Raw genomic sequence first — 26,613 nt, 5'->3', positions numbered from 1 at the left:
CACCAATCTTCTTCTCTCACTGCGTCCACTCACGTAGCGAGGTTTTTTGGTGAAGAAAACTGATGAAAGGAGATGGAGCTTACTGTCAGAGACTGCCTCCAGGTCCCAGCTCACAGAGGACCAACGCTAGCCGGTAGTAATGAACAAAAGTCTTTATTGAAGTACAGTTTCCATTTTCAAGCCCTAGCGTGCATCTCTACGTCTAGAGGTTAGACCGGCGAAGCTCCATCTGAGTCTTTGCCCCCTGTACACCAGTTTAAGACTCTAACCTTACTCCACCTCTTCCGTCTCTCCTTTCTCCTCTGGGTCCTTCTACCCCCCGGGGTCCCTTCCGTCCTGGACTCTTCTGACGCTGACCCCCCTGAGTCTCCTCCCTCCTTTCGGCGGGCTTTGGGACCTGGCTCCCTATCCGGGCTGCCCACTGCGCCGCCCTCTTGTACATTTGAACTTGGCGCGCGCGCCCAGTCTCCGACCTTCCTTTTGACCGTTTCCTCGCTCTCCGATGGAGGCGTGGCCAATCCTGACTCATGTCCTCCCGCTGGCGGTGTGCCGCCTGATCCCGATGCCTGGGACTCCTCCCCCCTACTGCGCTCTGGTGGAGAAGCTGGTCCTGATTTCCAACTGCTGCTCTCTGAGTCCCCTCTAGCCCCTTCTTCCTGGGGTGTCCCCCTTGCTCTGACCATGGGAGCCCCTTTCTGTGAATCCTCCGAGTCGCTCGAGAGACTCAGAGACCTCGGACGGCTGTCATCGCTAACATTTCCTTCAGATTCCTCCCCCTCGGTCTCTATTTCCTCCCTCTCCTGTGCCTCTGCTCCTGAGCCCCTGACAGATACTAAGTGCTGTACCATCAATAAAGCTCTTTCCACATTCCATGCATTTAAACGGTTTCTCCCGTGTGAGTTCGTTGATGTTTTCTTAGTGTTTCACTGTGACTGAATCTCTTTCCACAATCCATACATTTATATGGTTTTTCCCCTGTGTGAGTCCATTGATGTTTTCTAAGTGTTCCACTGCGATTGAAGCTCTTTCCGCACTCAGTGCATTTAAATGGTTTCTCCCCAGTGTGAGAGGTCTCTTTTCTCAATAAAACTCTTTCCACATTCCATGCATTTTAATGGTTTCTCCCCTGAGTGAGTCCATTGATGTCTTCTTACTGCTCCACTAGAACTGAAGCTCTTTCCACACTCCATACATTTATATGGTTTCTCTCCTGTGTGAATCCGTTGATGGATTCTAAGTGTTCCACTACAAGTGAAGCTTTTTCCACAATCCATACATTCAAATGGTTTTCCCCCTGTGTGAGTTTGATGATGGATACTAAGTGCTGTACCATCAATAAAGCACTTTCCACATTCCATGCATTTAAATGGTTTCTCCCCTTTGTGAGTTCGTTGATGGATTCTAAGTGTTCTACTAACAGTGAAGCTCTTCTCACACAGCATACATTTAAATGGTTTTTCCCCAGTGTGAGTTTTATTATTAATATTCAGTCCTCTATTTGTACTGAAACTCTTTCCACACTCCAAACATTTAAATGGTTTATCCCCTGTGTGAATCCGTTGATGGTTTCTAAGGTGTCCAATCTGACTGAAGCTCTTTCCACACTACTTACATTTATATGGTTTCTCTCCTGTGTGAGTCTGTTGATGTTTTCCAAGTGTTCCACTGTCAATGAAACTCTTCCCACACTCCATACTTTCAAATTGTTTCTCCTCTCTTTTCACATTCCATGAATTTATATGGTTTCTTCGTTATTCCCATTGGACATGGCCCTCCAGAATTTTGACTGCCTTCTCCATTGTCTTCTTTCAACAGTGAGGAGCGGGGGGGGGGGAGGAAACCTAGGAAGAGAACAAAGGAATATTACACACATCAATTAGCATCTGCTCTTATTTTAACGTCTTGTAAATTCTCTCCTGTCCTCCTTATGTTCCAATTTTTTAGCATAGGCAAATGAAATAATGGTAAATAATGGTAATGCATCATCAGCCTTTCATAACACTTAATTATTGTTAATGAATCAGCATTATCTTAGAATACCGTTGAACTGTGGGCTTTACGTTTTATAAAAAGTGGTTTCTCACAGGAAAGGGAGCTGCTCTATGTTCCATGAACCTGGCCACTATTCATCAGCGTCCTAAGTTCATCATGAAGTTCTTCATCTGCTGCACTATAATCCTCCACCCCTTGGGCCACATTTTGTCCCCTTCGACCTCTAGATCTTTATTCATCACCTGCACATTCCCTTTGGCCTCAGGAGGTCCATACTGACCATTTTCGGAGACCCATATATAAGTCTAGTGACAAGGCTTGGTGCTTGTGGTCGGTTGAAGGAGTGCTCAGTTGGAGAATGTTCTTGGGGTTGGACCTCCATCTCTCAGCCTTGCATTCTTGAATGGAGAGAGCTGGAGATGCAGAAGGAAAGCAGCTGTAGCCTGACTGCTGGGAAGGCCAGATTGAGACACCCACCCCAATTATGATTTATAATAATTATATGCCACCAGGTCTTGCACCCGCCTCCTGACACTGGCCTATCTTAGCGGAGATTCTCTGTCCAGGCCTCTCTCACTGTTCTTCCTCCCTTGCCCTGGGTGGCCAAGGGCTTCTGGATATTCTAGCTCTGCTCCAACTGGGATTTATTTATTAAATTGTTATACCTCTCTTCATTTGAAGATCACAAGATAAAAATATGTGTTACACTGAAAAAGGTGAGTATTAAAGGTGAATAACACTGATTGTGGGAAAGAAAATAAAGAAGATGAAACCAGTGGTGTGTCCACCTGAATGTAATATAATAAGAATAAGAACAATAATAATGAAGTGTAAAGAAGAAACCAATCTTCAAATCAGTTTCATATTCCCTGGGTGTATTTCTCTGCCATGATTGTGACTCAGAATCTTAGCCACACTTTATTCTAGATTATCAACTGGACATAGGAGCCAGACATCCCTGGGATTTCATCCAGACATTCCTTTAGTGTGGGCAGCAGCAGCAGACAAAGGAATGAAGCAACTTTGGGGTCAAACCACTTCCTTCAGAAGGTCTTCCCCAGCGGCCAGCAGGGTTGATAAACTGCTCAGTGGGGACACCTTAGATTTATAGTGTTAGGGTCTCCTCTTTAAGACTCCTTAAAGGGAGTGAAAGGCGGGATATCAAATCCAAACTAGACGAGCTGGAGGAGGGAGATAGCTGATAGGGGGAAAGGGGACTTAAAACTGTTTAAAGGATTCAATGAGGGATTTAAAATTGTTTTCATTGAATGTGAATGGTTTGAACAACAAAACCAAATGAAATAAAATTACACATATTTTCACAAGGAAACAACAACAAAAATGATTCTTGGTAAATAAAGGACTAGGACAGGAATTCATATAAAACAAAGAAAAGAGGGGTGGTACTATATATGAATTCCAAACTGGACTCTAAACAGATCTTTAGAGGTGAAGAATTATTGCAGTGAAAGTGATGGTGAAGGAGAAAAAAAATATTATTGGTAGGAGCTGACGCACCTAATGAGGAAAAAGAAAGATTTCTTCCAACTATTGGATGAAAGTATGTCTGAGGTTTATGTTGGAAATATAATTATTATGGGCGATTTTAATGGAGTAGTATCACTTGACTAAGAACACTGCAGAAAGGTATCTCAAAAGAACCCAAAATACCACATACGTTTTTTGTAATTAATTATGTAATTAGGAAGAATTTATAGAGAGTTTGGGAAATGTATAAGGATTTGTTGGAAAAGAAAACATCTTTGTGGCTTTCAGCCAACCAGATGAATTATAACGAGGGAGAAAATTACTTAGGGTGATGCTCCTGAAGAAACCATGAAGCATTTCTTTTAGGGATAACTGGGTCAAATGTTCCATGAAGACAGATGAACGACAGCAGCAAGAGTACTTTATGCACAAAAATGGCAAAATCAAGAGATAGCTACACTTGATCAAGAGAGCGGCAGTTAAAAGTGATGGAATATGTCAAATTGGCAAATTTAACTATGAAAATAAGAGATCAAGACAGACATTAAGGAGTAGAAACCTTTTGTTGAATATTTAAAGAATTTTTGTAAACATGTACAAACACAAGTAGGAGCTGAATGGATAACAACAGTTGAATAATTGCTGGAGAAGAGTGTGGAAAAGGTAAGGTGTAAATATCTGAAATATGCAGCAATTTAAAAATTCTATGGGGAAACCATGGAGAGGAAGTCAAGTATGAAATAAATGTATATCTGGAAAGTATGTAGCAATTTGTAAATAAATTCCATATAAAAACAAATTGCATATAAAATTATATACATATAAGGTAATAGAAGAACTTCCCACACTCCTTCCATTCAAATCATTTCTGCTTTTTCAGTTTGTTGGTAGATTGTTGGGTTTCAACTCTTAAAGCTTCTCCTCCTTGTGAGTCCATTGATGTTTTGTAAGAACATCAGGATTGAAGCGCTATCTACACTCCATATAAGTAAGTGGTTTTCCCTCTGTGAGTTCAATGGTGTTTACTAAGGTGTACACTTCTATTGAAGCTCTTTCCACACTCCATGCATTTAAATGGTTTCTCCCCTGTGAGTGCGTTGATGAATTCTAAGGTTTCCACTAGTAGTGAAGCTCTTTCCACATTCCATGCACATAAATGGTTTCTCCCCTGTGTGACTCCGTTGATGAATTCTAAGGTCTCCACTCTGACTGAAGCTCTTTCCACACTCCATGCATTTAAATGGTTTGTCCCCCGTGTGACTCCGTTGATGAATTCTAAGAGTTCCACTCTCAGTGAAGCTCTTTCCACACTCCATGCATTTAAATGGTTTCTCTCCCGTGTGAGTCCGTTGATGAATTCTAAGTTTTCCACTCTCAGTGAAGCTCTTTCCACATTCCATGCATTCAAATGGTTTCTCCCCCGTGTGAGTCCGTTGATGAATTCTAAGGTGTCCACTCTGACTGAAGCTCTTTCCACATTCCATGCATTTAAATGATTTCTCCCCTGTGTGACTCCGTTGATGAATTCTAAGGTTTCCACTCTGACTGAAGCTCTTTCCACACTCCATGCATTTAAATGATTTCTCCCCTGTGTGACTCCGTTGATGAATTCTAAGGTCTCCACTCCGACTGAAGCTCTTTCCACACTCCATGCATTTAAATGGTTTCTCCCCTGTGTGCCTCCATTGATGAATTCTAAGGTTTCCACTCTGACTGAAGCTCTTTCCACATTCCATGCACTTAAATGGTTTCTCCCCTGTGTGACTCCGTTGATGAATTCTAAGGTGTCCACTCCCACTGAAGCTCTTTCCACAGTCCATGCATTTAAATTGTTTCTCCCCTGTGTGACTCCGTTGATGAATTCTAAGGTGTCCACTCTCACTGAAGCTCTTCCCACACTCCATGCATTTAAATGGTTTCTCCCCAGTGTGACTCCGTTGATGAATTCTAAGGTGTCCACTCTGACTGAAGCTCTTTCCACACTCCATGCATTCAAATGGTTTCTCCCCTGTGTGACTGCGTTGATGAATTCTAAGGTGTCCACTCTGACTGAAGCTCTTTCCACAGTCCATGCATTTAAATTGTTTCTCCCCTGTGTGACTCCGTTGATGAATTCTAAGTTTTCCACTCTCAGTGAAGCTCTTTCCACACTCCATGCATTTAAATGGTTTCTCCCCCGTGTGAGTCCGTTGATGAATTCTAAGGAATCCACTTCGAGTGAAACTCTTTCCACATTCCATGCATTCAAATGGTTTCTCCCCCGTGTGAGTCCGTTGATGAATTCTAAGGCCTCCACTCTGACTGAAGCTCTTTCCACACTCCATGCATTTAAATGATTTCTCCCCTGTGTGACTCCGTTGATGAATTCTAAGGTTTCCACTCTGACTGAAGCTCTTTCCACACTCCATGCATTTAAATGATTTCTCCCCTGTGTGACTCCGTTGATGAATTCTAAGTTTTCCACTCTCAGTGAAGCTCTTTCCACACTCCATGCATTGAAATGGTTTCTCCCCCGTGTGACTCCGTTGATGAATTCTAAGGTGTCCACTCTGACTGAAGCTCTTTCCACACTCCATGCATTTAGATGGTTTCTCCCCCGTGTGTGTCCGTTGATGAATTCTAAGGTATCCACTCTGACTGAAGCTCTTTCCACACTCCATGCATTTAAATGGTTTCTCCCCTGTGTGACTGCGTTGATGAATTCTAAGGTCTCCACTCTGACTGAAGCTCTTTCCACACTCCATGCATTTAAATGGTTTCTCCCCCGTGTGACTCCGTTGATGAATTCTAAGGTGTCCACTCTCAGTGAAGCTTTTTCGACACTCCATGCATTTAAATGGTTTCTCTCCTGTGTGAGTCCATTGATGTTTTCCAAGTGTTCCACTGTCAGTGAAACTCTTCCCACACTCCATACTTTCAAATTGTTTCTCCTCTCTCTTTTCACAATCCATGAATTTATATGGTTTCTTTGTTATTCCCATTGGACATGGCCCTCCAGAATTTTGACTGCCTTCTCCATTGCCTTCTTTCAACAGGGAGGAGCGGGGGGAAAGGAAACCTAGGAAGAGAACAAAGGAATATTACACACATCAATTAGCACCTGCTCTTATTTTGACATCTCGTACATTCTTTCCTGTCCTCCATATGAAATTTTTCGGAAAGACAGATGAAATAATGTTAAATAATGGTAATGCATCATCAGCCTTTCCTAACCTTTAATTAAGCATTAATGAAGCAGCAGTATTTTATAATACAGTTGAACTGTGGGGTTTACGTTTTATAAAAAGTGGTTTCTCACAGGAACGGGAGCTGCTCTATGTTCCATGAACCTGGCCAATATTCATCAGGGTCCTAAGTTCATCATGAAGTTCTTCATCCGCTGCACTATAATCCTCCACCCCTTGGGCCACATTTTGTCCCCTTCGACTTCTAGATCTTTATTCATCACCTGCACATTCCCTTTGGCCTCAGGAGGTCCATAGTGACCATTTTGGGAGACCCATATGTAAGTCTAGTGACAAGGCTTGGTGCTTGTGGTCGGTTGAAGGAGTGTTCAGTTGGAGAATGTTCTTGGGGTGGGACCTCCATCTCTCAGCCTTGCATTCTTGAATGGAGAGAGCTCGAGATGCAGAAGGAAAGCAGCTGGAGCCTGACTGCTGGGAAGGCCAGATTGAGACACCCACCCCAATTATGATTTATAATAATTATATGCTGCCATGTCTCGCACCTGCCTCCTGACACTGGCTTATCTTAGTGGAGATTCCCTGTCCAGGCCTCTCTCATTGTTCTTCCTCCTTTGCCCTGGGTGGACAAGGGCTTCTGGATATTCTAGCTCTGCTCCAACTGGGATTTATTTATTAAATTGTTTTACCTCTCTTCATCTGAAGATCACAAGATAAAAATATGTGTGACACTGAAATAGGTGAGTATTAAAGGTGAATAACACTGGCCAGAGTGGTGCATGCTCTGGTTATCTCCCGCTTGGACTACTGCAATGCACTCTACGTGGGGCTACCTTTGAAGGTGACTCGGAAACTACAACTAATCCAGAATGCGGCAACTAGACTGGTGACTGGGAGCGGCCGCCGAGACCATATAACACCGGTCTTGAAAGACCTACATTGGCTCCCAGTACGTTTCAAAGCACAATTCAAAGTGTTGGTGCTGACCTTTAAAGCCCTAAACGGCCTCGGTCCAGTATTCCTGAAGGAGCGTCTCCACCCCCATCGTTCTGCCCGGACACTGAGGTCCAGCACTGAGGGCCTTCTGGTGGTTCCCTCATTGCAAGAAGCAAAGCTACAGGGAACCAGGCAGAGGGCCTTCTCGGTAGTGGCGCCCGCCCTGTGGAACGCCCTTCCAGCAGATGTCAAAGCGATAAACAACTACCTGACATTCAGAAGACATCTTAAGGCAGCCCTGTTCAGGGAAGTTTTTAACGTGTGATATTTTACTGTATTTTTGGTTTCCATGGAAGCCACCCAGAGTGGCTGGGGAGGCCCAGCTAGATGGGCGGGGTATAAATAATAAATTATAATTATTATTATGATTGTTGGAAAGAAAAGAAAGAAGAAGGAAACCCGTGGTGTGTCCTCCTGAGTGTATAATAATAATAATAATAATAATAATAATAATAATAATAATAATAATAATAATAATAATAAAGTGTAAAGAAGAAACCAATCTTCAAATCAGTTTCATATTCCCTGGCTGTATTTCTCAGCCATGATTGTGACTCAGAATCTTAGCCACACTTTATTCTAGAATATCAACTGGATCTCTTTGTAATAGGAGCCAGACATCCCTGGGATTTCATCCAGACATTCCTTTAGTGTGGGCAGCAGCAGCGGAGGAAGGAAGGAATTAACATTGGGGGCAAACCACTTCCTTCAGAAGGTCTTCCCCAGCGGCCAGCAGGGTTGATAAACTGCTCAGTGTGGACACCTTGGCTTTATAGTGTTAGGGTCTGGATACCAATCATAATCCTTTGGAAATGTCTCAAGAACCCTTAAGATCCAGTTCCACCAACTCCCAAGTAACACTGGGCCCTAGAGGAACCTTCTGTGCTGAGTTGAGGCATCTCTTGTGGAGTTTGGAACTGACAAGTTAAAACTCCGTGGTGTCCTGTATCTGGATCTGGGAGGAGCTTGATGCAGAGAAGTGCGTCACAGGATGTTGTTCTGACGCTCTTCAGATCTGTCTCTGCAACGGACAGAGAAGCAGCTCAGCTTAGAAGCTGCTCTGAGTGTGCTTTTGGAAAGCACAGAGAAATGGCCGAAGTTTCCGATGGTGTCTGATGGATTTATTACTCTGTAAATAAAGCTACTAGAGATAAGAACAGACTGTCTTTGGACTTGATTTATCCCTTTATCTCACACGGAAGCAGGACCGCTGCTACTCTGCATTTCTTTGGCCAGGTCAGCAGAGCCTACGCCGAGGAAGCGCTGCCTGGACCCAAAGATTTATTTCCGCAAATCTCTGGTCCTCCAGATGTGGTTGGACTCAAAGTACCACCTGCCCAAGCAAGGATGGCCCATGGCCAGGGAGGATGGGAGTCTTATCTGGGGGGACACACTTTCCCCTTCCCCCCCTCCTCTGAAAATGCGGAATGGGGGAGGTGGGGTACATTGACGCAAGGGGGACATTGACACACCAATAATATTTCAATATCAAGAGATGATATTCGTGTCACGACATCACCCAAATGTGCCTATGCATGTGTGAGTAGAAGAGTTGCGACTGCGCTGGCCACCAGTTAGCCGTTGGCGTTTGAAGAGAGTAGGTGTGTTTTTAGCACGACCATCTAAAAATTATGTGAATTATGTTTCCAGAGGAAAAGGAGAAGAACGGAGAGACGGACGAGGAACAAGAAGAAGAGGAACAAGAAGAGGATAGATTATAAAGAATAATAAATCTTAAATTTTTTTTTAATTAATTAGGAAGTAAAATGGCATTGAAACTTTGGAATTGGAATGTGAATGGAATGAATGAGAAGAAAAAACGAAATAATATTGAACAATTCTTAAGAAGGAAAAATTTGGATATCATCTGTCTTCAAGAAACTCATGTGGCAAGAAAACACAGAAAAATTTTAATCAACAACAGATTAGGAAATGAATTTATATCTTCAGACAAAGAGAAAAAGAGAGGGGTCGTACTATATGTCAAGAAAAATATTGAAGCTCAACAAATTTTCAAAGACGAAGAAGGAAGAATTATTGCGATACAGATCAAATGGCAGGGCGAAAAATTAATAATTGTCGGGATCTATGCACCTAATGGAAATAAGACTGAGTTCTATAAAAATCTGGAGGAAAGACTCTTTGAATATATGGACCAAAAAGTGATATTAATGGGTGACATGAACGGAGTTGTTTCAATGGAAATGGACAGACTAAGAGATAAAGAAGTGAGTAAAGAAGGGAAACTACCAAAGACTTTTTTTCCATGATAAAAAGTTGTAATTTAATTGATATTTGGAGATTAAGACACCCACTGGAAAAACAGTTTACATTTTACTCAGAACCAAATCAGTCAATGTCAAGAATAGACCAAATTTGGGTCTCGAATGAGCTAACACCAAGAATTCGACAAATAGAAATCCAGCCAAGAGTAATTTCTGATCACAGCCCAATAAAATTGGAAATCAAAAGCTACGAAGAAAGATCATTCAGGTGGAGATTAAATGACTACTTGCTGGACGACCAAAAAATTATACAAGATGCTAGGAAAAAACTAACAGAATTTTTTATGGACAATATGAACAAAGGCACAAGGATGAGCACAGTATGGGATGCGAGTAAGGCAGTAATGAGAGGGTTCTTCATCCAACAAAATGTGATTAAAAATAAGAACAGAGAGAAAGGAAAGAAGGAAATTCTAAAACAAATAATGGACAATGAACAAAAATTAATTAAGAAACCGAATAATCTGAAAATAAAACAAGATATCAAAGTCCTGCAAGTGCAGTTTGCAATGATAATAAAGAGGTGGAATGGAACATCAAAAAATTAAGGCAAATTTTTTTGAATTTGCTAACAAATCAGGCAAATGGCTTGCATGGCAAATTAAGAAAAGGAAAGAACAAAATACAATCAACAAAATCATCGTGGATGGAGAAGAAATTGAAAATCCAAAAAGTATAAGGAAAGGATTCCTGGATTTTTACAATCATCTGTATAATAACAGAGAAAGGAATAATATGAAGAAAATAGAGAGATATTTGAAAGAAAAAAAGGTGCAAAAGATCCCGACAGAAAAAAAAGACAGACTGAATGCTCCAATAGATAACGACGAAATAATAGAGATCATAAAAGAATTGCAAAAAGGAAAGGCACCAGGACCAGATGGCTTTACATCTAGCTATTATAAAGAACTGAGGCACACCCTGACGGTACCAATGAAAGAAGTTATGAATAATATTTTGAAACAGCAAGATATTCCGGAAACATGGAAAGAAGCTTTTATTACATTGATCCCCAAGCAAGATTCTGATTTAACACAAGTGAAGAATTACAGGCCGATCTCATTGTGGAACACGGATTACAAGATCTTTTCTGGAATATTAGCAAAAAGATTAAAAAAGATAATACAAGAATTTATTCATGAAGATCAAGCAGGTTTTCTTCCAGGCAGACAGATGAAGGACAATGTGAGAAATATAATAAACATTTTGGAATATCTGACTGCAAGGAATGAGAAACAAGCTTTAATAATGTTTGTAGATGCGGAGAAGGCATTTGACAACATTTCATGGGAATTCATGTTAAAAAATTTCGATATGATGGATGTGGGGAATGACTTTTATAACGGCATAAGAGCAATTTATTCAGAGCAAACTGCAAAACTGATTGTAAATAACGTTCTGACAGAAGAAGTTAAAATAAGGAAAGGTACTAGACAGGGATGTCCTCTTTCGCCATTGCTATTTATAATGGTTCTGGAAGTCCTTTTGAGTTCAATTAGAAGAAATGAACTAATAAAAGGGGTGACAGTAGGTCAAAACGAATATAAAGTTAAAGCCTTTGCCGATGACCTGGTTATAATGATAGAAGACCCTGGAAACAGTTTAAATGAAGTTTTAAAGGAGATCGAACAATTTGGTAAGGTGGCCGGATTTATATTAAATAAGAAAAAAACCAAAGTAATGGCGAAGAATATGGATCAGACTTTAGTAGAAGACATCCAGAGAACAACAGAAATAGAGGTGGCTAAGAAGGTTAAATATCTGGGAATTTGGCTAACCCCCCAAAATATCGACTTATTTCAAAACAACTATATACCGGTGTGGAATGGAATTAAGAAAGATTTGGAAGTCTGGGGCAGAATGAAACTCTCCTTTTGGGGCAGAATCTCAACGATTAAAATGTGCGTGCTTCCAAAGATGTTATTTTTGTTTCAGATGATTCCTATAATTAAGGGGACAAAGATCTTCATGGAGTGGCAAAGAATGATTTCAAGATATATCTGGCAGGGCAAGAGGCCAAGAATAAAATGTAAGTTATTAACAGATGCCAAAGAAAGAGGTGGTTTTGCCCTGCCAGACTTAAAACTATACTATGAAGCGTCTTGTCTCTGTTGGTTAAGGGATTGGATAAAATTAAAAAACAATAAATTATTAGACTTGGAAGGTTTCGATAACAGATTTGGATGGCACGCCTATTTATGGTTGGAGAAGAAGAAAAGCCAGAAAGGTTTTGAGAACCATATTTTTAGGAGCTCCTTACTAGAATTTTTGGGATAGGTACAAAAATGTACTGGAACCTAAAGTCCCACACTGGTTGTCTCCATTAGAGGTAATGAGTGTAAAGAAAATTAATATGAGAGGAGATTGGATTACCTATGGAGACTTGGTAACTAAAATGGGGGGGGAAATGGACAATGAAGCCATATGAACAAGTAAAAGACTATGTGTTTGATTGGTTACACTACCTTCAGGTAAACGAAATGTTTAAAAAGGAATTAAAAGAGAGGGGATATTCAGAAAAAGAATCAAAATTTCAAACAGAGATAATAAATAATGACATCAAGATAATGTCAAAAATGTACAAAATTTTATTGGAATGGCAGACGAAGGATGAGGAGGTTAAATCGGTTATGATACATTGGGCCAGGGACTTCGGTTATAATATACAATTGACAGACTGGGAAAAAGTATGGAATGTAAATATGAAATTTACTGCATGTGTGGCGATAAAAGAAAATATTATGAAAATGGTATATAGATGGTACATTACACCGGTTAAGTTAGCAAAAATGTATAAGACATGTAATAAGTGTTGGAAATGTAAAGAAAAAGAAGGAACATTTTATCATATGTGGTGGGAATGTAAGAAGGTTAAGGGCTTCTGGGAGATGATATATAACGAATTGAAAAAGATGTTTAAATATACTTTTGTAAAAAAGCCAGAAGCCTTTTTGTTAGGAATAACAGGAAAAGAGATTACCAGAAGGGATTATAAACTTTTTCAATATGCAGTAACAGCGGCAAGAACCTTAATGGCCCAAAAATGGAAACAAGAGGATCTACCGACACGGGAAGAGTGGAGAATGAAACTTGTGGATTACGCAGAACTGGACAAAATGACTGGGAAAATCAGATACCAAAAAGACCACAAATTCATCGAGGACTGGGGAAAGTTGACGGATTATCTGGAAAATAGATGTGATGTACAGACGTTAGTCAGTTTTAAAGAGGCTTTGTGACTGTTAAAGATGTATTGTAAAAGAAAAACAGAAGGGTTAAGATAGTACTAACTGGCAATACAAGACGTGAAAATGCGCACTGAATTAGAAATATGGATGATTGGTGGAGGAGCTGGTGGAAGTTCAAAAATTGTAAAATATGAGTATAAGATTGTGTTGAATAATTGGTGAAAGAAAATTTAATAAAAATTATATATATAAAAAAAATTATGTGAAATGTAAAAGTGTTCCAACACTTTTTTACGTCATTTAGTTAAGATTTAAAAATACCAAAGGTAAGTTATTCCACTCAGTAATCAGGATTACAGCTGATTTTCAAATAAGTTCAGTGGCTTTATTAACAATTGTTTTTGAAAATGTCCGTTGGCGCACTTTGATACACTAAGGGTTAGCACCTCCAGTAATGGCTGAATTCCTCTGATCGGGAGGAACTTGCTTTGTGGAAATCTGGGTCTGGCCGCCACGGCGAAGACGGAGACCCACTAAAAATCACAGGCAGGAGAAGCCTGTGAACGTGGGATTCGGCTGGCACCTTTGGCGCCTCCTCTACTCACAGGGAAACCTGTTTTCGGGGATCCGGAGCGACGGGTGAGTGGCGCGGTGCTTCGAATTGACTGCTTCTTTCACGGAGTGAAGCCGCATTGCTATTGCTGGAGAGCGCTGACTTTTTCCTGTGGACAATTTGATTCTAAAACAACTACCCGTGAGTAGAACGGAAAATTGGATCTTTAAACGTCTTAATTTGGCACCGAAACGGGGAGGTTTCAAAAAGGAAGTCTGCCTCCCCTTTTTGTAAATAGACTGAAGCAAAGAGGCTGCAAGCTAAAGTATTGGAAAGCCTTCCGTAAAGGATTAAACTTCCATCGGCTAAAATTACTAAACCCCCCTTGGAAGCAGGAGAAGAGGGGGGAAATTTTGGATCGTGTAAGCCTGCAGGAGAGAGTGAAGAAAGTCAAATTACCAGCGCTCTGAACCTGGAAACGGGCTGCTAGTAAGACCGGTGTTTTGGAATTGCCCATTGAATGTGAATAGATCGTTCGTTCACAGCTAGTTAAATAAGAGAAATACATTGTTTCCATTGTCTCCCTCTGCGTTTAAAAAGGAGTAAAAGTAACTGAAAATTGAAACTAACTTTATTGTTTGAACTGTGCTTGAAAGGATACAAATCAAAATTGTTTCCCTCTAGAAGAAGCTTTTGAAATTGTTACATGAGTTGAGCTGGGGGGATCTCCAGCTGCAAGATAAAAAACTGTGAGAATCTGGGACTGACCTTGGATTGTTAAGAATGTTGACAGAAGAAGCCTTAGTGGTTGCATTATGTAAGATAAATGACTCACTGGAACAGCTCCATAAGAAGACGGATGTGATGACTATAAAAATTGATAACTTGGGACAAAAGGTGACTAATTTTGGACAAAAAGCTAACATTAATACAGAAACTCTTCAGGAATCGATACAGGGATCTACTTTGACATGGCAAATTGTAGAGAAGGCGGGGGAGAAAGTTGTCGTTGTTGAACCTAAAATAGCACAAGTGGACAGGGAGAGAGCCCCAGCCTTACAGATGTAATTTGATGACTATAAGTTGATGCCTTTTATGATTGAATTTAGGGAAAGTCAGATTTTGAGGATTGGAGCCCCGCTTGGACTGGAGAAGGAAAGTTGGATAGATCCCTTCATGCAGGGATTTATTGACCTCTGGGACCTGGACTTGGGTCAGGAGGAGATTGGAGTTGTGGGGACCTCCAGATTTAGAGGAACTTTGAAATACGTCCTGAAATATCTTTGGGATCTTAGTTTTAACTATGGAGATTTGGCTGAGCTGTCAAGAAGGAATAAAAACATTGCTAGGTGGGAATTTCCCCGAGATCTACTCTTCAGCATCAAAGGAAGGAAAATAAGAACAAGATCAGCAGAAGACAAAGCAAAGTGCATGTATAAATATGAAGAAGACTTGCAGAAGGGACTTGGAAAAGAGTTAAGAGCCTCGGACAGAAGATCACCGGGTTGATGGACTATATGGAATTGACGGAGATGACTGGCAGGGTCCGAGACCAGGGAGAGGAGACGGTGGGAGAAGATTGGAAAAAGTTTAAAGTTTATCTATGGAAATACAGTGGTGCCCCGCAAGACGAATGCCCTCGCAAGACGGAAAACTCGCTAGACAAAAGAGTTTTCCATTTTGGAGTTGCTTCGCAAAACGAATTTCCTACGGGCTTGCTTCGCAAGACGAAAATGTCTTGCGAGTTCCTACGGGGTTTTTTTCCTTCCCCCCCTTTTTCTAATCCGCTAAGCCGCTTATCCGCTAAGCCACTAATAGCGCTAATCCGCTAAGCCGTCAATGGGCTTGCTTCGCAAGACGAAAGAAACCGCAAGACGAAGAGACTCGCGGAACGGATTCTTTTCGTCTTGCGAGGCACCACTGTAATGTAAAATTAATGAGTGTTAGAAAAACGTTGGAATGAAATTATATGGCTTTAGTAGAAATGTTATAAGGAATTAAGCATAAATAAGTATTTTAGTATTAATGGAAAATAAGCTTAAAATACGTTGAGATAACTATATGACAGAAAATAGAGAAAGAGGGAAAGGACTTGCTGAAATAATTTATAGAAATGGGAGGTGAGAGGAGGTCAATGAAACAAGGGAATGAAAGAGAGGGTATTGAGATGGTATGATGTGTGTTCTTTTTGAATTGTTTTTGTTGTTCTTTTGTTTAATGTGTTAATGTCGTGTTGTGTATTGTTTATATATTGTATTGTATTGTTTTTTCTTTCTTTTGTTTTTCTTTTCTTTTTTCTTTTCTTTTCTCTTTTTTGTAAGGTTTAAAAGTAATAAATATTATTTAAAAATAAAAGATTTAAAAATACCAAAGGTAAGTTATTCCACTCAGTAATCAGGATTACAGGTGATTTTCAAATAAGTTCAGTGGCTTTATTAACAATTGTTAGATTTTTTAAAATGTCCGTTGGGGCACTTTGATACACTAAGACATTGGGACGCATTGATATGTATAAAAGTGCCCCGCTTAGTGTACAATAAACTCTAAACTCATTAAATTTGAAAAGAAAAAACCTGTTGTTTACTACATGGCCAAAGTCATTTCTAAATATAATATGATTTCAAGGATGTTGTTTTGCGGTTGCCAAAACCAAATTTCCCAAAGGGAACATCATCTCTTTATACTTTTTCTATTGATATAATGGATATAGTGGATATAATGTGTAACAGAAGCTAAGTGTTAAGTACTGTATTTTTCGCCCCATAGGACTGTCACGGCTAAAATGGCCGCTGTTTCTTTAATGCGAATAAAGCTGGGTCAGCATGACTCAGCGGTCTGCACCAAGTTGTATATATAAGTGAGAAATGTTAGTTTGTTGCTGAGGCTGGTGTTTGGGTTGGTTGGCGCTGGTGTGTATTTGTGTTTTGCACAAAGACTTTTAAGAATAAAACTCTGCAAGAATATTCTCGTGGACTCTTTTTGTGCCGACGAGGAGACTGAGGAGACAAAGGGAGGTCAGAACCCTTTCCTTCTTTTTTTTTTTTTGCTTTTTACAAACACTGACAGGTTATGGGCCCAGTGTTTCTGAGCATCTGCAGAGTGCAAAATGACTGACAGCATCTCAGCAGGGAGCTGGTGAGTCCTGGTGGTGTACGAAGCCAGTGGCTGTGCGTTGGAGCAGTTGGTGGCAAGCTGTAACTGTCTGCAGTGACGCTGGAGCGGCTAGGATCTGAGGCTCAGGAAAGCACTCAGTGTCGGCTACTGGAACAGTTTGAACTGCTAGAGGACCACAGTAGGCGACTCACAGAGCGCTTACACCAGTTGCAGAGCCAGGCTGGACCTGAGGGTCAACAGAGGCAGCAGCTAGAAGCCGGTGAGTGCCAGCCAGGACCATCTAGTGGGACTCTAAAGAGAGAGTCTGGAGAGCTTGCTGGAGGCCCCACAGAAGGGGCTCAGCAAACACCAGCAGAGATGGCAGATTTCCAGTCTTCCCAAGTTGTAAATATTGGTGGAGGCATCCCTTTTGAACTTCTCTCAGAAAACAACTGGCTGAGTTGGTCAATTAATATGCAGCAGTTGTTAAGGAGAGATGGACTATGGGACTGTGTTGAAACTGAGGTTTTGAGACGGGACTCTGCTGAGAAAAAACGGCTGGGTGAAAGGGCCCGTGCCCAAATTATGCTGTGTTTGAGCAACTCTCAGTTATTGCATGTAGCAAATGCCAGCACAGCGTTTGAGTGCTGGAATTTATTAAGGGCAATGCATGTCAGAGAAACTGCCGGAACTATCATTTCTCTGACCAGGCTGTTCAGGACTGTTATGAAGGAAGGTGAGAGTTTGGCAACTCATCTTCAAACGCTGAAATCTCTGTTTCTTCAACTACAGCAGAGAGGTAAGCGTTATGATGAGACTGACCAAACCTACATTATCCTTTCAAGTTTGCCTGAAAGCTGGTTGCCCGTGATTAACAGCATGGAGAGTATGCGTCCCCAAGATCTGACCCTTGAGTATGTGGTTGGTGTTACCATAAAGCACCAATGCTGCAGCAAGCAAAGGCTCTAGCAGCTCAGTCAGCTGCTTGTGGCTGGAAAGCCAGACAGGATGTTTGTGACTGTTGCCATGGGAACAAAGGGGCAGTCCATTCTGTACGGAGCACCGGATGTTAGCTCAGTGTGTGTATCATATGACCCGTACTGGAAGTACATGGGTGGAGTTTCTTCTTACTGCTGTTGAGTGCAGACATGTTTCTCTGTACTGATATAAGAGACAGAAATAAAGGATGTAAATAGTTTTCTGTCTGCTTCTTTCCCCTCCCTGGGGGACACCAAAGGGGAGAGAGGAAGAACGGTGTGTTCCTCTCACACATCTGAGAAGAATCGCCGGGACCTTGCCTGCTTATCAGCAGAGTGGAGACGCGGGGAGGTCGACAGGAATATCTGCCGGTGCCTACGCTGTGGCACATTCCTGACCCAGGCAGAATTCCAACAGTGGTAGCAGAGGATGGTTGTTGCTGGTTTCTTCGATCCATGGGAGTCTGCATCAAGAGTAGCAGAGCTACTGTTTTCATCGCTCCATGGAAGCCTGATGTGAGAGGCTGATCCTCTGCAGCCAGAAGCTGACCAGAAGAAGCTGACAGCCAAGCCACGAAGCCCAAGGTATGAGTTTTTCGGGCTTAAAAGTGTGAATGCAGATTGATTCATTCTCTGCTTCACGGGGAGCAGTGTTTGGGAAAACAGCTCCAACTTAGAAGAGGCCTGCATTCCAAACATTTCCTGTCCAAGGAAAGGAATGCACTGTTGCTAAGCAACGCCCTTCAGTGAAGGAGGAGTGGAAAGTTACTTGAGAGGGCTGGACAGTCAGACTATGCCTCAGAGAGGCAAAAACAAGGTTTGTTATGACTAGGCTCCCACGAACTGTTGGAAGGGACTTTCCAACGCAGCCAGTGTCAGAGCTGCCAGGTGCCAAGAGTGTAAACAAGCCAGCTATTGGATTTTAGAGGCTTGTGTTTGAGAGTTAATGCAAGGACTCAAAATGGATGCTAAGAAGGGCGGAGGCTTGCCTTCTCCACCCCTCCTGACCAATGACAATTATGCATCTTGGTCTATTAAGATGAAGGCCCTGCTGCAGAATCAGAGACTGTTTGAGGTGATTGAGAACCCCATTCCTGCAGCACCAACGCGTGCTTGGGAGTCACAGAATGTGAAGGCCAGAACGGCTATAATTCTGTGTGTGTCAGACTCGCAGCTTGTGCATATTCAGGATTTACAGCACGCGAAGGAAGTTTGGGACACGCTGAGAAGGACACATCAGAGAGATGCAGGTTCTTCAGCGTTGCTGTATTTTGAGAAGTTGACCAATCTGAGATTAGCGCCTGATGGAGATGTTCAAGCGCACCTGACGGAAATGAAATATCTGCGTCAACAGATGGTGGAACGTAATTTCCGTCTGCAGGAGGAAGTGCTACGCTGTGGCACATTCCTCTGACCCAGGCAGAATTCCAACAGCATGGAGAGTATGCGTCCCCAAGATCTGACCCTTGAGTATGTGGTTGGCAGATTGACCGAAGAAGCAGAAAGAAGGTCAGATAAACAGGCTGAACTCCAAGAGCAGAGGAGTTACAGTCGAGGGGGCCAGCAGCAGAATCTGCCAATGGAGCAACGCCGAGGTTTGGACTTGGCCATGGCGGTGAGGAGGTGCTATAGATGCAACCAACCCGGGCATCTCCAACGTCAATGCAGGGCAAGACTTCCAGGAGACGACATGGAGCAGAGACAGCAATCGACGCAGAAACGTAAGCAGAAGGGGTTCTCTTCAGGGAAGAAGAACACACGTTCTGCTCAGTTTGTTTCTGCATTTTCTCGAGAGGAGAGGAAGATACCTCGAGGAACATGGTTGCTGGACTCTGGGAGCAGCAGGATTATCTGCGACCGTCAGGAGGACTTTAAGACCCTGGGGAAGCCAGCTGATGGAAAAGACTCAATCTATCTTGCTGATGGTCGTAGAAGCAAGATTGATTGCCAGGGAACATGTTTCCTGTAGTGCTTGAACACTACTCTACCAGAGACTCTGTTTGTCAGCAGTTTGCTGTCTGTAAGCTGTTTGATTAATGCAGGGTATTGTGTTAAGTTCACGCAGGATGGCTGTCTGATAAAGAATGGAACTCAGGTATGTGGCCATACAAAGATGGAGAATGGGTTATATGTAATGCAGGACAAGCCTGTTAAAGCAGCTCAGGTGGTTCAGGAAAATTTACCAGTTCATAAGGGGTGTGTACATGAACTGCACAAAAACTGGGTCACGCCAGTTTTCGTGTGCTTTCAGAGATGCAAAAGGTGTGCAAGAACCTAAAAGTAAATAGCTGTAACTGTTTCCTAGATTGCAATGTATGTAAAATGGCCAAATCTAAGAGGAAGCCTGTGGTTTCTAAAAGTGACAGAGTATCTAAAGAGGTTTTAGAACTTGTCCATTGTGACGTGATAGGCCCTTTTCCACAAAAGACTGAAGGGGGCGCCAGATATGCTTTTCTGGTAATAGATGATAAACCACGTTTAAACCAGAAATCTGAGTGTTTCCCCACATTCAGAGAATGGGTTGCCCAAGCTGAAAAGCTCTTCACTCACCCTGTTGTGCAGCTGCAAACAGATAGGGGCGGAGAATTTCTGAACAAACAATTTGGGGCATGGTTGCGGCATAAGGGGATCATTCATCGCTTGACTAACTCTTATAGCCCTGCTGAAAATGGTCTGTGTGAAAGACGTGGGGCTGTGATACAGTCAGTAAAGGACTGCCTGCTAGTGGATACAGGATTGGGTCACAACCATTGGCTGTGGGGCGAGGCTCTCCTGACAGCAAACTTTTTGATTAATAGAACCCGGTCTAGCTCTATAAAAGATATTCCTTATCGTGTGTTTGGGAAAGAACCAGAGTGGACAATGCTCCATAACTGGGGTGCTTGGGCACATGTAAATATTCTCAAAGCTCAGTGCCAGAAAGGAGGCGCTAGAGCGCGGAATCTGCGGTTTGTGGGATATCATTCCTATGGCAAAGGGTGGCGTTTCAATTTACGCCCAGGACGCGTGGTTCTGTCACGAAGTGCAGACTTCGCTGACCAGGACAGATGGACTGCGATCCATGCCAACCCAGATTGCCTACTGCCCCTGCAAGCAAGAGAAGAGGCTTATTCTCAGCCATTGGCAACGCAGGAGCAGGATGAGGAGGAGGCACAGATTTCCCCAAAGGATGTGGCAATAGATAATACTTCTTCTCTAGTGGAAGAGGAAGAAAAGCCAGAGATAAGGGGGGAAGAAGAAGTAGTAGTGCCTAGGCACTCCCAGCGTTCAAACAAGGGCGTACCTCCTCAGCGTTTGACCCTAGGAGGAGTGAGAGTATGTAATGTGAGTTGTGTGGAACCACAAAGTTATAATGAAGTCTTAGACTTACCCCCTGGGGAACGTGCTTTGTGGGAACAAGCTATGAAAGAAGAAATGGACTCTTTTAAATGTAACAAAGTGTTTGAGGTTATAATGCCGCCACCTGGTGGCAGAGTGGGGTCATGCAAGTGGGTTTACAAAAGAAAAACCCTGGCATCTGGGGAACCACGTTTTCGAGCCAGATTAGTAGCCAGAGGGTTCACTCAGATTAAAGGGGAGAGTTATGATGAAGTGCTTTCTCCCACTGTAAAGAGTGAAACTTTTCGTTTAATGCTTTCCATTGCTGCTGTAAGACAACTAGCAGTGCACCATTTTGATGTTGGTGCTGCATATCTGCATGCAAATTTAGACCATGAAGTGTTAATGAGACAACCCCCTGGGTTTGAAGAGGAGAATGGTGCAGTCTGGCGTTTGAGAAAGGCTGTTTACGGTCTCCAACAAAGTGGAAGGTGTTGGAACCAGTGTTTAAATGAAGCCCTTGTAAAAATTGGTTTTAAAAGGAGTGTGGCTGATCCATGCCTGTACACCAAGGGGACAGGCAACAAATATCTAATGCTCTTAGTCTTTGTTGATGATTTGCTTGTAGCAGGGAGTTCCACAGATGAGATCCAGAAGCTCACAAGTCAACTGGAAAAGAGGTTTAAGCTTAAAGCCTTAGGGCCTGTAAGCAATTACTTGGGAGTAGGAGTAAGGCAGGAAGCTGATGGAAGCTTTCTATTAAGCCAGAAAGAGAAAATTCTTCATTTGATAGAGCAGTTTGGCATGGAAAACTGCAAGCCAGTTCAAACTCCCATGACACCAGATTTCCCAAAGACAGTGTGTGATGATGAATTGGATCAGCCTGAGTTGTATCACTCAAAAATAGGATCACTGTTGTATTTAAGCCAGTGGTCAAGGCCAGACATTGCATGTGCTACAAATGTCCTGAGCCAACGTGTATCTAAACCCAGTACTGCTGATTGGTGTGCTTTGAAAAGGCTTATCAGATATCTAAAAGGGACATTAAATGTATGTTTGAAGATATCTAGTACACAAGACGAAAAACTAGAAGTATTTGTTGATGCGGACTGGGGAAGCTGTGTAGCTACCAGAAAATCTACAAGTGGAATGGTTATGATGTTTGCCAATTCCCTAATTGGATGGAGGTCAAAGAAACAAGGATTTGTTGCAACCTCATCCTGTGAGGCAGAATACGGGAGCCTGTCGCTAGCATGCAATGAAATCATGTGGTTTATACAGATACTAAAAGACCTAGATTGTAAAGTAGATTTGCCTATCCAAGTGTATGAAGATAGCCAATCGTGTATTGCATTAGTGGGCTCAGAAATAATGAAATCCGCATCAAAACATATTGCTATCCGTCATGTGAATGTGAGAGATTGTGTACAGAATGGGGTGATCAAACTGGAGTATTGTCAGTCACAAGATAATATTGCTGATATGTTTACCAAGCCTTTGCCAGCAACATGCCATAATGAATTGATGACAAAACTGGGTTTATGTATATAATGTATGTATGCATTGTTTCTGTTGGGGTTTTTCACATTTAAGAAACAGAAGGGGTGTCACGGCTAAAATGGCCGCTGTTTCTTTAATGCGAATAAAGCTGGGTCAGCATGACTCAGCGGTCTGCACCAAGTTGTATATATAAGTGAGAAATGTTAGTTTGTTGCTGAGGCTGGTGTTTGGGTTGGTTGGTTGGTTGGTGCTGGTGTGTATAGTTATTCAGTCGTGTTTTGCACAAAGACTTTTAAGAATAAAACTCTGCAAGAATATTCTCGTGGACTCTTTTTGTGCCGACAAGGAGACTGAGGAGACAAAGGGAGGTCAGAACCCTTTCCTTCTTTTTTTTCTTTTGCTTTTTACAAACACTGACAAGGACACACATTTTCCCCTCCAAAAATGAAGGGGAAATGTGTGTGTGTCTCCTATGGGGCGAATGCAGGCTTTCGCTGAAGCCTGGAGGGCGAGAAGGGTCGCTCTCGCTCTCCAGGCGTCACGCAGTTCTCCGCAAGACGTAGGAGCCCGCGCTGAGCTCCCACGGCTTGCGGAGAGTTGCCTGTATGCTGAAGCCTGGGCATATCCCCACTATAACACACAAGTTCTAATTAAATCCTAGTATTTACTATACCGAAACATTGAGCACCACAGACTAATAATAATAATAATAGTAATAATAATTTATTATTTATACCCTGCCCATCTGGCTGAGTTTCCCCAGCCACTCTGGGTGGCTCCCAATCGAGTGTTAAAAACAGTAAAGCATTAAATATTAAGAACTTCCCTAAACAGGGCTGCCTTCAGATGTCTTTTAAAAATAAGATAGCTGCTTATTTCCTTGACATCTGATGGGAGGGCGTTCCACAGGGCGAGCACCACTACCCAGAAGGCCCTCTGTCTGGTCCCCTGTAACCTCACTTCTTGCAATGAGGGAACCGCCAGAAGGCCCTCGGCGCTGGATCTCAGTGTCCGGGTTGAACGATGGAGGTGGAGACGCTCCTTCAGGTATACAGGACTGAGGCCGTTTAGGGCTTAAAAAGTCAGCACCAACACTTTGAATTGTGCTCAGAAATGTACTCAAATATTCCTCTGCAGTAAAGGAGGCAAATGGAAGCCTTCTCATTGTCTTTGTGCTTACAAATACTGTCTTAAGGAGGGATGAACAGGGTGGGCCTGTGACCTGGATTCAGGAACTATAGTATTTGCCATCACAAAAGAATGGCCAGGCTGCCCAGGTAATGCAGTTAGTGACCATTAACAGGTATCCTTGGGGACAGGTTTTCTGCTGTGATGTATTCCTGCTATAGACAGTCTCCTCCTGTATATTTGGGGGGGGTGGTCTTGGGTGGGCAATTTCAAAAGACTATATAAGGCCGTGCACACCTCCCTCCTGGTTGTGGTGAGGGGGGGGGGGACACTGTTGCAAAAAAGATCAGGCTTACTAGCCACTTTGCTTCTCCATATACTCTGGTTGGCCTCTGTTATTTTCTCCTACCAATATGGAACCCACTTAAGGACTATATGGGCTCTTGAATACCCCACAAGGGGAAAGGAGTAGGTTTTTTCTTACAACAAAGGTCGTAATAAATATTTTAAGATGCCTAGACAGCATCTTAGAAAGTAGAGACATCACCTTGCCAACAAAGGTCCGTATAGTTAAAAGTATGGTTTTCCCAGTAGTGATGTATGGAAGTGAGAGCTGGACCATAAAGAAGGCAGATCGCCGAAGAATTGATGCTTTTGAATTATGGTGCTGGAGGAGACTCTTGAGAGTCCAACCGATCCATTGTGAAGGAGATCAGCCCTGAGTGCTCACTGAAAGACAGATCGTGAAGCTGAGGCTCCAAGACTTTGGCCACCTCATGAGAAGAGAAGACTCCCTAGAAAAGACCCTGATGTTGGGAAAGATGGAGGGCACAAGGAGAAGGGGACGACAGAGGACGAGATGGTTGGATAGTGTCTTCGAAGCTACAGACATGGGTAAACATCAAACTACGGACACGACTAAACATCAAACAAGAATATGTTTGGTTGGCATGCTTATTTATGGCAGGATAAAACTAAAACACACAAGAGCTCTATGAATCAGGTTATTCAGAAAATCCTTTTTACAGTATGGGATAAATATAATAATCCGCTGGAAAGAAAAACACCTCTTTGGCTTCCACCCACAAAAGCAACAGCTTTTTAAAAAATGCAATACGGAAGAAGCAATGGGCAACTTACAGAGATCTTTTGGACTTTTCAGAAGAAGAAATAAAACTGAATAAACAGGATGAGGTGGGAGGTGTGGTGGCGGATTGGTTTCAATACCATCAAATCATCTTGTTTGGACAAGATAAAGGGAGAAGTTCACAGTTTGAAAGAGATATTATTGCGAGGAAAGAAAAAGTGTTTCCCAAATTTCAGGTAGAAAACTGTCCAATCTGAAGAAGTGTGCATGCACACGAAAGCTCATCCCCAGAACAAACTTAGTTGGTCTCTTAGGTACTACTGAACAATTTTTTAAAAAAACATTCCAAAATGTATGAGATACTATTAGAATGGGAAGCAAAATAAAACTGGTAAAATCTGCAATGATACACTGGGCCAGAAATTTAGGTCATAATTAGAGCTGGGCTTGATGTTAATGTGCTAACTGTTTCCTAATATTTGAGCTGACATTATATCGCAGATCCAATGTGTATAAGGACTAGGAAATATCTGATTTTCAATATCGTGATAACTCGTCAGCTAACAGTTGCAATGTTCTCACCAGCTAAACCTCACAATATGACCTGCTAAACGTTGCCATGTTATCAGCAGCTAAAGATTGCAATCAGGGTGGATACAATCAATGATTTTTAAAAAAAATTTAAAGTCAGATTTTTTTATTTAAATCAGATTTTTTTTAAACAGAATTTTAAAAAAAATAAAATGCTTTTAGAGGAAAAAGTCTATCTAAAGATAGTTTTATATTTAATTACATTATAGTCCAAAGGCTATTCATCAGGAAATAAGGATTTGTTTTTAATTATCTAGCATGAGGCTTTATATGGAATATTTAATTCAGAATGATTTCATAATTATCTGTCTATGTATTTCTAATAGTGTAACCAAATCAGAAATTTTTGATTTAAACAGAATCATGCTGACTAGTGATTTACCGTAAATTGTGATTGAAATCAATTTGATTTATATCAAATCCACCCTGATTGCAATCTACCACGACGTCTGAAATAAGGCTGGAACTATACAGAGGCGAACAGGACAATGTCCTGGCAGCTGCTACTACTTAGGGGTCTGAAATGGATAAATGACAATATTATCAATCCTCACACACTCAGTTTCATCTGCAGGCAAGCCAATATGCATCCTAGCAGGACTTTTGGGTTTGGGCTAGGCTACCAAATGGTGGAATTCAGGACAATCCAAAGTATGGCTAGGAGTCCTAGTGAATAGAGATAATCTGGGACTGCCAGACTGCCAGCAGGGAGACTGGGGAATAAGATGTGATGGAAGGGGAGGGGTCTCTGTCGAGGCTCCTCCCCTTCCTTTAACCCTTCCATGGACTCCCTCTCTCCGTTTCCCCAGCCAGGCGCCCCACGACCCCAGGGAGAATGGGGGGCCCCAGCCCCACCCCCAGCCCTGCTTGGGGTCCTCCTTCCCCTTCCCGCCAAGGCCTCCAGGGGGGGCAGGGCAGCTGAGCATCTCTCGGCCCCCCAGGAAAGAGAAAGGGGAGTCTGGCGGTGCTGCTGCTGCCCAGGAGATCTTGCCAGGTGTAGATCCCTGCAGGTGTTGGGTCCCCCCTTCCCACCTGGGTCGGGGCCTGGATCGGGGCCCCTGTCGACGGGCCCCAGGGAGGGCGCTTTCCTTACGGGGGGTCTCTTCGTCCTCCCCCCTTATCCCCCCCTCTATTTCCCCCCTTCTCTCCCCCTTTACCTCTTGGTCCTCCGCCTCCGTGGCTCCGGATTAGCCCGCTCTCCTTGTCGGCAATAGAAAGGGCGGCGGCGACGGGGG

General features: G+C 42.5%; 2 protein-coding genes across 2 annotated transcripts in view; one reads left to right on the top strand and one right to left on the bottom strand.

The window, feature by feature from the left end:
* Nucleotides 1-26,613, top strand: part of LOC144326657 (uncharacterized) — a 279,931-nt gene that overhangs the window by 158,996 nt on the left and 94,322 nt on the right. The gene's annotated exons all lie outside the window — the stretch shown is intronic.
* On the bottom strand, nt 138-26,613 carry LOC114592683 (uncharacterized). Its single transcript, XM_077923230.1, has 2 exons — nt 26,536-26,613; nt 138-6,538 (listed from the first exon to the last, which is right to left on the bottom strand). Exon 2 carries the CDS (start codon nt 6,459-6,461, stop codon nt 4,551-4,553), a length of 1,911 nt encoding a protein of 636 aa, XP_077779356.1. The 5' UTR covers nt 6,462-6,538; nt 26,536-26,613; the 3' UTR covers nt 138-4,550.

This window comes from Podarcis muralis, chromosome 2, assembly GCF_964188315.1.
Source record: "Podarcis muralis chromosome 2, rPodMur119.hap1.1, whole genome shotgun sequence".
In the NCBI taxonomy this organism is placed as follows: domain Eukaryota; kingdom Metazoa; phylum Chordata; class Lepidosauria; order Squamata; family Lacertidae; genus Podarcis; species Podarcis muralis.
Note: the sequence above shows the minus strand (reverse complement) of the source record. Positions and strands in the feature narration are given on the sequence as shown.